General features: G+C 37.8%; 1 protein-coding gene across 1 annotated transcript in view; it reads left to right on the forward strand.

Moving 5' to 3' along the window:
* The first annotated feature begins 2,644 nt into the window (after positions 1–2,644).
* The window catches only part of LOC139945585 (glypican-5-like), a 60,898-nt gene continuing 50,361 nt past the window's right edge, over positions 2,645–13,181 (forward strand). Inside the window, exons 1-2 of the mRNA XM_071942985.1 lie at positions 2,645–3,234; positions 5,822–5,980. Of these exons, the coding sequence (XP_071799086.1) occupies positions 3,063–3,234; positions 5,822–5,980 (331 nt within the window). The 5' untranslated portion in view covers positions 2,645–3,062. The remainder of the gene's footprint in view (positions 3,235–5,821; positions 5,981–13,181) is intronic.

Raw genomic sequence — 13,181 nt, forward strand, 5'->3', positions numbered from 1 at the left:
GGATTTCTGCATCGTTTCTGGATTTCATGCATCGTTTCTAGTGGGTTCTTTTCCCAGAATTGATCCCTTACATTCAATTAGACACACTGCGTCTCTATCGACGTCAACCTTTTAAATTTAAAGCTTGTTAACTTCCTTTAAGACCTGGACACTATTGGTAATTGTCAAAGACCAGTCTTCTCACTTGGTGTATCTCAACATAATGCTTAAAATAACAAACGTGTGCAAATTTGAGCTTAATTGGTCGTCGAAGTTGCGAGATAACAATGAATGAAACACCCTTGTCACACGAAGTTGTGTGCGTTTAGATGGTTGATTTCGAGACCTCAAATTCTAAGCCTGAGGTCTCGAAATCAAATTCGTGGAAAATTACTTCTTTCTCGAAAACTATGTCACTTTAGAGGGAGCCGTTTCTCACAATGTTTTATTCTAATCAACAGCTCTATTTTGCCCGTCAGCAAGTAAGGTTTTACGCTAATAATTATTTTGAGTAATTACCAATAGTGTCCACTGCCTTTAATATTGCATCGTCATCGGGAACAGAGGGTCTCAATAACAAAACGAATAAATCCCTTAATTTGCGTCTATTGTTCAGAGTGATTAGGGCTATAGAATCTGCCCCGATTTCTTCTAAAAAGAACAATAATGAATTGGCTGCATGTTTATTATGTGGGGTGGGGTGGGCTGATCCATTTAGACCAGGACTTGACAATCTATTGTCAGGCCATGGAGGTAGAAAAAGCTACCTTCACCTGGCGGAATTTAATGATGACAGTCAACACACTGCCCTTCGAGCCTCGTTTTGATTACACTGAGTGATATGGAAGCCAGTTGAATATGGTTTGGCCTTGGGATACGTTTTATAATAGGAACCCAATGTTTGTTTCAATGCTAGTTCTAGATAAAACCTTAGAGCTAGGTATATACAAACCCGTGAAAACTTCATTTCAAAAGGTGTAGCAGCATTTTTCAGCTAAATAGCTTGCTGAAAATTTGGAGCAGTTACAATTATCTGCACGGAGGAATAAAAATCTGCAAATGGAATACACAATCTAAAAAACTGTTAGCAAGCAAGCAACTTTTCCAAAACAGACATTCTTCAATGAGTGACAAGCTTCTCAAATGCATTATTTTTTTAGAGTCATCAAGCGCCTTTCATCTCTTGTTATTGGCGCTATATAAGTCCAGTTATTATTATTATACCATTATTGTGCAGACCTTTTAAAAGAAGACACAGCACAAAACACACATGATGTCAATTCTATTCTATTGTTTTCTTTCTCCAAACTTGGGGCCAATTGGATCTGCCTGTCCGTCTGATGATGAAGCTTGTGTAACTTTATGAAAGGTCAACATGTTCACAAATCTAGACTTTTCACTCCGATAAAGAGAAATAATAACAGCTGGTTTATTTTGTTTTCTTTTTATTCAAACTTTTCCTCACATTACCAATGTAACGAATCCGAGATTGGACAAGAAGGGGAACAAATCCGTCATTTTTTCATGGAACGAGAATCATTGCTATAATAATGTGCAGTTGGGCCTACAGCATACAGGTGGTGTGTACTTCATTTGGGCAAGAAGCATTTAGGGTCCTTTATAGCCAACGAGCAAGCACAAGATGTCACCCACTCTGCCATACGAATTAAAGTTTTAATTTTGAAACTACCGTAAGAAAAGAAGAAGTCAGTTCTATGCCTTCTATTGAACTAAAGTCCTCATAAAAACATCTGATTTAATTTAAATGCAATGCGAATCACCGCAAAGGCTTAGGTTTACTTCTTCAGTTCAGCTGTCTTTCCTGGTGCTTTATACCTTTTCATCAGACGAGATAAGTTTAAACTCTTGTTTTTGTGCAGAATCTTTACATATTGTTCAGCTGGGTGGTCAAAACTTCCGTTTAGCCCAGCCGACAGTAGTTTCTAAATCCTTAAGCCGAATTTTAAGGCAATGCATGTAATAATCCGCCTTTTTGTTGCGGTGGAACACACACGGCGATAGTAGTCTTTGGGGTAGGGTGGTGGGGGTATAGGAGGGTAGGGGTAGGGCTGTCATCGGTATTAAAAGTTTGGTGATCAACTGAGAGAAATTGGTCCTTGGGTAGCGGACACAAATGTGACCAAATCATCCTGAACCAAATAGGTCCGGTAATGTTCAAGTACGTACATTCACATGTACTTGTAGCAATAAAGATGGCAGTGACCATATGGCAAGGGTGTTAGTTATGATGAGACAGCTAATAATAATAGAGAAATGTCTGATCGCTCCCAAGCACTACCAATTAAGCGGTAAAACCACGATCTTTGATGTGGTAGAGTCTGTTTTTGTTTGGGAAAAATATAATATGAACGAAACAGGTCAGACAAAAAAAACCAATTTAAACCCACTGTAGCCATAAACCAACCCAACATTGATATGCTAATCCTCTAATGGTGTAGCGAACAAAACAGATCACTTTCCACAAGGGGTGATGAAATCATTTTTAGAAAACGGAAAGTTCTGTGTCTGTGTAGAGAAGCATCCGTGCGGAACGATCCAATCACAGGCGTTAGATTGCCCACCCACGAGATCACGAACACCTACGTCACAGAATAACCAACCACACACTGGACATGTTATTATCGTCTGCTCCAAACTCAGACGGAAAAAGTGTGCACGAAGCAATGGGAGATTGAAGGCATGCGCGCGGTTTACTAGAAATTACCAAACAACCAGTGAGCAACATTTCCGACCAGGAGCTAGTTACCACCGTCTCCGGGAGGAAACTGGTTCAATATTCCAAGTTTTACTCGTCATATGTATCTAATTTGAATATCAAGTACTCATCACACTGGATATAAACTGAGTGGCTATTTTTCTACCGGAAAAGCGGACACGGATAAAAAGACCAGCAAGAGAACAAAAATGCTCAACATTTCAGCTGGTACCGGGACCGTGTAACAATTTAGAAAACAAAGTTTTGAGTGAACGAGATTGCAGATTTGCGGCATCACAAAAGCTGTGTTTGTTGGACCAGTGGAGGAACTATTTCGTTAAAGAATTGTTGGACAACCTACAAAAACATGGAATCTATACATTTCCAGAGACTGGTTTTATTGTCTTTGGGAATGATTTTGTACTTTGGACAAGGCGTTTTAGCTCAGACGGAAAGACAGACGTGTGAGACTGTCAGTAACATTTTTAAAAGTTACCAGTTCTCGCCGGACATTGATACTCCAGAAAACCCTATTTCAGGTGAGACGGATGGGGAAAATATTTGTTTGTCTTATTTCATCTTTGGGGGAAAACTCCCAAATGGATTTTTGTTTTAATTGTTATAATATTTCAGAAAGTCTATGTACTGAGGTAGAAACTAGAACTAGTAGAAGACATAAATATCTTATAGTAAGTATACAAATAAAAACCCGGACAACTTGGACAAGATCCTGTTTTTGAGTGAAAAATTGGCAGCCCGACGAGGTTGTTCATCTATGATCTAGGCCTAACCATAGAGATGATCTAACCATGGAGCTATCTAACAACCAGCATGACCGGGTGTCTGATGCAATTGTGTCCGCCATGCAATACTGTCCGCTCCGGACACTTTTGCATATGCAATCGTGTCCGGGGCTATGCAAAAACCGTCCGGCAGACATGTACATGACTGTACATGTATGTGCGCGCGTAAGCTAGCGTGCATGCACTGAACCTACGTATATGCAGTATGAATATTCACGTATTTTATGATTGCAGCGAATACCCAACTGCAGAACATTTCCCATATCATTCATAACATGCACTTAGCTTGTAAAAAAAATGGCGAACGTGTTTGTCGACCAAGGGCGTTTAATTAACTGCAAGGACAGTTTTGCACGGGGGCGGACACAGCTGCATATGCAAATGTGTCAGGGCGGACACAATTGCATTATGCAGCAGCGTCCGGGCGGACATGATTGCGCATGCAAAACCGTCCGGCAGATATTATTGCATATGCAATAATGTTCTCCGGATGGTATTGCATAGAGGACATAGTTGCATGCGACACCGGTCTTTCCCCCAAACCTGTAGGATTCTCAATAAACAATATGTTATACAAAAGTGTTATAACATGATTCAAGGTTCTCGATTGCACATGTTGAACAAACTTTTAACTGTCTTAAGACAATTTGTAAGACAATTTGTTTTGTTTTTTTAAAGTTATGAGACCAAGAGCACCTTATATAATACTGTGAGTTTTTACAAGATGTTAACAACATGGAGGTGGTTACAGTAACCATCGGTAACCATGGTAACCATCTATTTCTACCTATGGAGGAAGGAAAGTAATGATGTGTCAATATCACTCAATACAGTACAGGGACAGTAGGCTTACTTAAAAGATGTCACAAAAAGATGTCACAAGATGTTTTGCAAGAGTTGAGCTCAACTGCTGCGAATTATTTGTTGCCATTATTATATCGCACCCGCAGCAAGTATGGACCTAGTTTACAGTCCTGTCGGTCTTGCAATCTGTATGAAGTAAGTAAATCAAGTATTCTCCAATACATCTATTCCGATTCGCCTGCATTAAAATAGGTCTGGTCTGGTATGTCAAGATTCCTGATTTATTACATGACTAGATAATCTATGTATGGTTTGTGCCTGGAATTCTTCTGCCAGCATATAAATGATAATCCAGGGACTCAAATTGAGTTTAATTTTCTAAAAACAAACGTGGCCGTTTGGAATTTGAAGCCAGTAAACTCAAATTGAGTTTAACTTTCTAAAACAAACATGGCAAACGTCACATGTGGTATTTGAATACCATAATCTCAAATTGTGTTTAATTAGAAAGAAAAAACTGGCCAGCTCCACATTTTGGAGTTTGAAATTGAAACCAGTTAAACTCAAAATGAGTTTTATTTTCTAAAGTTAAACCTGACAAACTCCACATTTGGAATTTGAAGCCCATTTTAAAGAAACCCTTTTAGAATTGCTTGGAAATGAAGAGGGTACTTTAGATAGGAAATGCTTATACTGTGGTTGTCAAAGTCTACCTTAAAGTATACCATCTGACAGTTGTGTGGATTAAAATACCAATTTATCATGTCTGTTTTATTATCCATTTTGATGTTTGCCACTTGAAATGTTGAGGTGAACAGTTACCTTCGCGAGATAACCTAGTTCAAACACTTCACTCAATTCCAGCCGAACTGGACTTTGAAATGAATAATGAAAATAGGTTGTCTATTGTGTCACTTCCCAAAACTACAAGGCAATTATTGTTATGGTTGTGCTGTGTTGGGTTTAGGTCATAGGTATGTTGTTTAATTATTGTGCAATAAACTTAACGATGTATTGAACTTGAAGAAAGATTTTTGTTTACAAACCAGAAGTGATGTTTGCAAATAAATGTCATCGTCATTCTGCAAGAATGTTGAGGCACTGTACATTGAACCTAAATCTATAAAAATGTAGTGCCGTGTACGTATGTCATGGTTTATTCTTAATGCTCAGCAAAACAAGATGGGGTAAGATTGGGAAAGGTACGCCCCCTCTCCCCCTCTCCAAGGCAAATCCTTTGTCCACTTTTGAAAAAACACACACCCAAAGCCCCGTCCCAACTCTTAAGAAGTTGCCGAACGAATCAAATCCGTGACCTGAAACCAATTGAATCATTTAGTTTTGAGGAACCTGAAGTTGTGATTTTGCAATTAGGTTTATAGATTTTGCAACTTGTTTTGGATAATGAAAAACCTGTCTGTCACTCAATGTTTAACTCCATATAAAACATTGTCATTTTGTGGAGAAAGAAAAGAAAGTCCCTGTCATTTATTACTTTTATTTTCATGTCAAATTGTAGGAGCTGGACTAAAAGTATGTCAGCGAGACACTACTTGCTGCACTCGAAGAATGGAGGAGAATTTACAGACAAAGTCATCCAACGACTTCAGAAAAGCAATCCAGACCAACCTTGATTATCTGGAGTTCTTGCTCTCATCAAGTGCTAATGACTTCAAAGGTAAAATTTGATAATATTTTCATTGTTAATAATTTTATTGTATTTTTCAATTGAAACAAGAGAATGGCGAGGAAAGGGAAGTCTTTGATGAGCTTTTTGTAAAAAATTATAAGAGTCTTAAAATGCATCTCACAGACGGTTCTCACACATGATTTACTCAAAATGTTTGCCAACTTGCAATACTGCGTAAGACAGGATGTACATGTTGAAAACAGGGAAAATAAATACTGTGGCATCTTGTGACGAATCCTTTAGATCTTGACAAACTGTGTTTTACTAAAAGCCACTTTGGTGAACAAATTTAGAAGAATGCTGTGTTGTTTTGTTATTGATTGCATGGCCTAATACCATAGATCAATGATGTATGTTTTACCAACTCAACAAGAGCGTCTTGCACCATGCTTGCACCAAGACCAGTTTCCTATCTGACTTGACTTCTGAAGTAATTGCTTCAATTGATACTTGATGTAATTATCCTGGATAAGACCCTGAGAGGATTGCCTTTAATGACTTATTTACTTTAAGGCATACACTGAGGCTGGAAGACTGAGTGGATGATGGAATGGCTCTCTTTATGATAACACTTTCATATAAATAATTAAGGAGGCACTTGAGAGATGCTTCGTAGTCTCTTTAAGAACAACCAAGAGATGAGGTCTCACATAGCTGAGAAGTTACTCACAGAATTGCATTGGACACCACACAATAGCCAACCTGAATAATATTGGTGTAACAAACATGTTATAAAATGAAAAGCTTTAAAAAAGCCATAAAGGAGTTGAAGTGTCCGGCAATGAGTCACATGCACAATCTCACTTTGTTTAGATGCTCTCCGTTGGACCATTATCAGTCGAAACTGTGTGGGTAGCATTGTGGGCTTTTATGTGTTTGCGAACACCATCATCGTGTCATTATTCTCTTTGTTCAGTGTTTTTCCAGTTTTCCATTTAACCACTTCTAAGGGTATAGAGAAGTTTGGTGACTGTTTCTACACATAATCATGGTGTCGTTATTCTATTTTGTGTTTTCTGGGTATTTAGTTGATACAAATCAAAAGGTTTTAAAGAGGCCGTTTGGTGAAGCCACTTTCCTTAACATAAACATTATCTCATTAGACTATTTTGGCATTTCCCTAGTGTTTTGTTTAAAACCAATTTAAAAGATGCAAGGTTTAAAGGCTGACTGTTCACATGACATCATCATGATGTCATTGTTTTATTTAATTGGGGTTTCCTATTGGTGTTTAGTGTTTGTTTAAAAAAAAAATGCTGAGCAAAATAAGATGTTTTTTTTAAAAGAAGGCGGTTGTGAATGGTGTGACCTTTCTGGAAAGAAATTGAAATGCTCCTTAAATTCATTAATGTACAAGACATGTCTGTCTGGACCATGGTGAACCTCATGGTGTTATATTCAAATCAATTTCAGCCCGAATGCATTTTCAAGACAGTGATCTGCATAAGAAGCTCTCTGGTGACTTATTTGTGAAGGTTCATTTATTCAGTATGCTTGCTTGGAAAAAAAAGAGAAGATAAACGATTGCCAAACCATCTGCGCGCTTGGGAGCAGCAAATTAAAGAAAAACAGCATCTTCGTATCGTTTCTTAGTTTGCCTTTTTGTTTGATTAAAGTGAGGAGCGTTGATTTTTATGAAAATAACCGAAATGCTTGAAGTTGAACCCTTCATGTGGTGGGTATTCAGAGATATTTGCATTTTAAGTTCCTCTCTGTTTTTGGTTTATTTGTCAGCGAACACAAAACGGTTTCTTATGATTTTTTTTTAATGTCAAGTTGAACTTTGAACCTGTTATTAAACGTCAATTGTGAAGAATGTTTACAGAGTACAGACTTGCTCAGATCTTAAATTGGCTATCTTTTTTAATTCAATTGCTTACATTTTTATAGCTATTTCACAACTGAATCTACCCACTGCATTATCAAAAGTTTTATTATTTTTCCCGAAAATGTTGTTGTTGGTTTATAACTTTTCCCTAAGCCCATAATCCTGGCCCTCCTTTAATGTGCATTCCGTTGTACATGAGCCTACCTTTTAATCAATACTCCATTTAGTTTGGTTATAGATTGGCAAAACTCTGCTGCTTTTCATGTCTTTGTTGTTGCTTGAGTCATCCTTGTCACATCCTGTGCTTGTTTGGAAGACACTTGGTGCTTTACAATGGGCACTGCAGAGGGATGGTCCACTGTGAAAGCAGTAATTGCACCACAATCGCCTACACCTGGGATTTCCAATTTCTGACACTATCAGAAAAAAATATCTAACATCTCATTCAAATTTTCAACTCAAAATACGAATAATTAATTGTCAAGTTTTGCCCTAACTGAGTTGAAAGTTGAACATTTCTTTACCTATAATTATTATGATTTTCATGTACGTACATGAACCTATGAAAGTAGGTACCTCATGAATGAACAGAAGTGTGGTCACATCGCTCTCCTGATATAAACAAACAAAACGAAAGTAAAAATCAGAAAACAAAATCAAAATGAGACTTATTCACATTGTCCCCAGTGATTTAGCAATTACATCCACTGTTTGAGAAGGCAGATGGTCCTTGGTGTTATCATAGAGCAAGGAGTGTGATTCTCACTACTTTTTGTTATATCTGTGAAATTTTGTACCCATAGAGTATCATCCCACAGGACTACAAAGCTTGACAAATTAATAATTCATGGTTGAAAGGTGTAGGCCTGACTCAAATTGACTGACAAAAAAGAATGGAATCAGCTTGCAATAGCATAGACTTCTCATACCCTTCTGCCTGATTCAGAATATTAACAGTAACTAATTTGCAGAAGTGAGAACAAACCTTACACCTTCTTTTTTGCTTTTGTCTTTGATGGAAAGGCTTTCCAGCATAAAAGCTTTGGTTGTATCAACCACCACTTTTACATCTAGACCTGAACCTAACATTATCATACTTAATTTAATTTGTATTTTGTGACAAAATCATCACTTTCCTTGAAACTTTATCAGTGTATTTGTAAAACATAAACCCTTATGTAAAACATTGATAACTTTTCCCATAGCAAACTATTACATTACAAACAGTAGCTGTCAAGTCGGCCTCTTGAAATCTTCAAACCATGTTTACCAATCTTATAAGCTCGCTGCTGACAATGTATAGCTACAGTGAATTTTCATGAGATTAACTTGTCATCCCTTCAAATCTCAACTCTGTTGAGTATTATGATCAATACATCACAAACCCTTGACATTCCTTTGGGACAGGAACCTGATATGAGAGTGTCCGGTCAGAGAGGGAAACATGAATAGAATAATCAAAATTGCCGCTTTCTCATGAAACAAAACCTTTGTGTTCTGTGGGAACTGGGAATTGAAGTGCCAGTGCCGCTCACAAACTCCATTATCTGAGGTATTTAATCTCTTAAATCCCTTCAGCCAATTACATTCCATACTGTTGACATAAGGATACTCAAGGCAGCTTAAATAATTACCATTGTTTACATACATGTGCTTTACTGATGTGAAACCAACCATTCCTTTCTCCAGTATATGGTTTTCACAAGTTGCAATGGTGTGAATGGTTTTATGGCCTTTGCCAAAGTTTCAGTTAGGTTTTTTTTCCCCACTGTATGGTTAACTGGTTACACATGGGTTACCCTGTCAATGAAACAACAGTTATTTATGACATTTTAACACCTCTTAATGACCTGTGTTTGTTGATTAGATCAATGGGTGTTGCTAATATAAATTGATTGGTTGGGTAACTGTGAACAGTTTTATGAGGAGATGGATGAGTGGGGAGGTTCTGCAAAGAAACACCTGTAACTGTATGGTGTACCCACTGTCAGGGTGCTTGATATAGCTCCATGGTGTGACTAGAGGAAGTCCTTGCCAGATGGTGTGAAAGTTGTCTACCTCCATCCATGGTGTGAGATATATCTACATGTGGATTTTGTGGTATTTTGTGTGAACCAAAACAACAAGGAGAATCCTAATGCTTATTTAAACACTTTTTTGACCACTTTTGTTCTACAGACTTTGCTAGTTTAACGCGCGAAGGTTGCTTGGACTCCGTTTCTTATTATATTCCGTTTTTTGTGAACATTGCTGTCCTTGGTGTGAGTAGAGGAAGTCCTTGCCCAGTGGTGTGAAGATGGCCTTCCTCCATCCATAGTGTGAGATATATCCACCCAAGTATCCACCCATTCTACATGTGGATTTTGTGGTCTTTTGTATAACCAAACAACAAGAAGAACTGTGCAAGTCTTGTGCGTATTTCAAACACTTTTGTGATCATTTTGGTCCTATGGACACTGCTTTAAACGTGTGAAGGAAACAAACCTGCGCACTTAAACGGGTTCCAATGTTTGATTACGCGCAAGACTTGCCGAGTCTATTTTGATCTTGCATGCAGCGATAAGATGGTGATGCCCCTATGGTTGCATCTGCTTTTTGTATTAAATACACTCATCTTGTTTGTATAAAGGTGAACTCATTCACATGTTCTGTCGGTTTATTTTGACTGCATACAATTGAACTGCTTGAAAGCAAGTAAAACTTTGATGGCTAACTTTTTGATTGAAAAGGGTTGGGGTTGGGGCTTGGCGAAAGCCACAAAAGAAATGAAGGATGAAATTGGAACCCCCATGATGTTTTACTGTGTTGTGTTTCTCCCACCTTTCTTGCATTCATCTTTTATTTGTTTAATTTAAAAAAATATTAATGGCCTGACGTCTTTTTCAAAGGCTCAAAATAAATGATTTACAAGTGATCGAGTACCAACAAGAAGATTTACAATGACTATCAAGGTGGTAGGATGAGTTGCCATCAAAACAACAGTTGATCTTTACTGTCATACCTTTAACTCATAGGCCTATGGGCTGAATGGTATGAAATGATAAAGACCTTTTATTAATACAGTAATTATTGCAGTACTTACTACGGTAAAATACACAAATCAGGGCTATTGTATCAGAGTGCTTTCGGTTTCCAAACGCATTAGTCTAAAATCCCCAAAGCTAACACAGTTTGTCCAGAACACACTTATACGCCCCACAATGGTGCTACTGTTCACATTGTTGTGATGGAACAAAAATCACAGTTTTAACACAACCCAACCTGGCTACCTTCTTATTCAGGTGTCTTCTTCACAGGCCCCATTTACACAAGAAGGATTAGGCTAATCCCTCCAGATCCCACATACAAAAGATCTTTTTGGGGTAAACTGGGCAGTTTTTTAGCTTCAGTGGAGCAGATCAAACATGGGATTAAGTCTTAAATGTAGATGCTACGAATCAAATCTTTTCATGTAGTGGATTTTAATGGGGGGGGGGGGGGGGGGGTGGAGACAGGTTTGGTGTACATAAAAGTTAGAACAGAGCCATGACAGCACAATTATACCTACCTACATGAAAGTTTGATCAAAAGCTAGAAAGGAATTTACTCTCTTCTTACTGTGGAAAAAAAGTTGAAGTATACTAATAGGGCGTAGGGTCTACTTTTAATTACAATCAGTGGCCATATTAGTATAGCTTTTGTAAACATTAAGTATTGTTTTCCTCATTCTTAAAAACTTACAGGGGAACCAGCAACTATACAAAGCAAAATATTTAGTGGGATAATCTGCAACAATGTCAACTATGTGGTACTTTGGCTGGTATTTTCTTCCTGCTAGGCAAAGACTTGTCAATGCTTAGCAAGTGTTTGTGCTTACTACAGGCTTTATGAAACTAGGCTGCCATGTTTTTGTTGCTGCTGTGCGAAATTTATATAGTTTATATAGTTACACCCTGCCCTGTTAGACAAAAAATTTAAAACAAAACAATACACATTTTTTTAGTTGATTGTTGATTGTGCAGTGTATTTGCCATCTCTACCTTTCTTGTTTTACTGAAAATAGTGCCTTGGCAAATAAAAAAATAAAAAATTAGCAATTCAGATTTTACACCCTTGTCTGTCTTGTCCTGTATGGCGTTCCCGAATCAAGCAAACGCTTAATGGCAGCTTGCCTCCATTTCACTAACTCTGCCCTATTTCTACTATTATAAATATCATTTATAGTGTATTCTGTTTATGTAAACCATCACTTTTTGTATGACTGGCACATGATATAATGTGAAATGGAAATAAAAGAACATAATAATTACAGAATTGATCAGAGATATCACGTCATAACAAGTCGTGTCCTTGGATGCAGTATTGCTTCCCCTTTCAGTCGCACTGCTTTCACATGGTCTCACACGATGATTGAAATACCAATACTAAATTGACCATTAATGTGGAGTGGATCATTTGCTTTGTGATCAGCATTTTCAGCTGGTTGGTGAAGAATGTCTTGCTCCCCTTCCAGTCCACACTTTCAGTAGACCACTTTGTGAGCTTGGCACCAGCGTGACAGATTTATGGAGTTTATTTGCCTTGGTGAGCTAGGTTTATAAATTGCTTGATAAGAAGATTGAGTTTTGGCATTATACACCTGTCCCAAGGATTCCTGGGTGGTGACTAAAGAAGTATGGATTGGACCAAAAAAAAGGGTAGCTTATCACTCTCAATATCAGCTGGATTTTATAAGATAAATAAAAGGGGGCTCCTGACTTAACAGTGTTGTGTTTATGTTTGAGGTCAGCATGATTAGGCCTACATAAAATGGTTTGCTAGATCTCAGCAAACCCAAACGTGAAGATCTTTGATCTCAATACAATCTGGTGGTACCTCGATCCTCAAGGAAGTTTGGAGACCGTGCATTCTCCATCGCTGGTCCCCGCAACTGGAACTCACTCCCAACAAACATCCGGAACGCTTCTTCTGTAGAACAGTTTAAAGGACTTTTAAAAACACATCTGTTTAATCGTTCCATCTAATGTGTTTTTGATTCTAGTCATTCTCTCTTTTTGGGTTTTGGTTGCATTATCCCTAGCGCTTTGCATCCTTTGGAAAAGGCGCTTTATAAATTTGGTTATTATTATTATTATTATTATTATTGGGCTACAGCATGTCAAACTTTCCCACACTGTGTGTCCATATGGGGCCTAACGTTTGGAGAGAATTTTGCCATTACCTTTATTCTGGTAATGTATACATACACAAAAATTGCCTTCTTGTTTAGAATTTCAGTGGCCAATGTCTGTCCATTCTCTAAGCATCACTCTCCTTATACATATATGCTCAATATGGAAACTCAAATAACACTAAGAAAAAGGTTCAAGCCAATTTGAATTT

This window comes from Asterias amurensis, chromosome 12 (genome assembly GCF_032118995.1).
Source record: "Asterias amurensis chromosome 12, ASM3211899v1".
NCBI classification, from domain to species: Eukaryota; Metazoa; Echinodermata; class Asteroidea; order Forcipulatida; family Asteriidae; genus Asterias; species Asterias amurensis.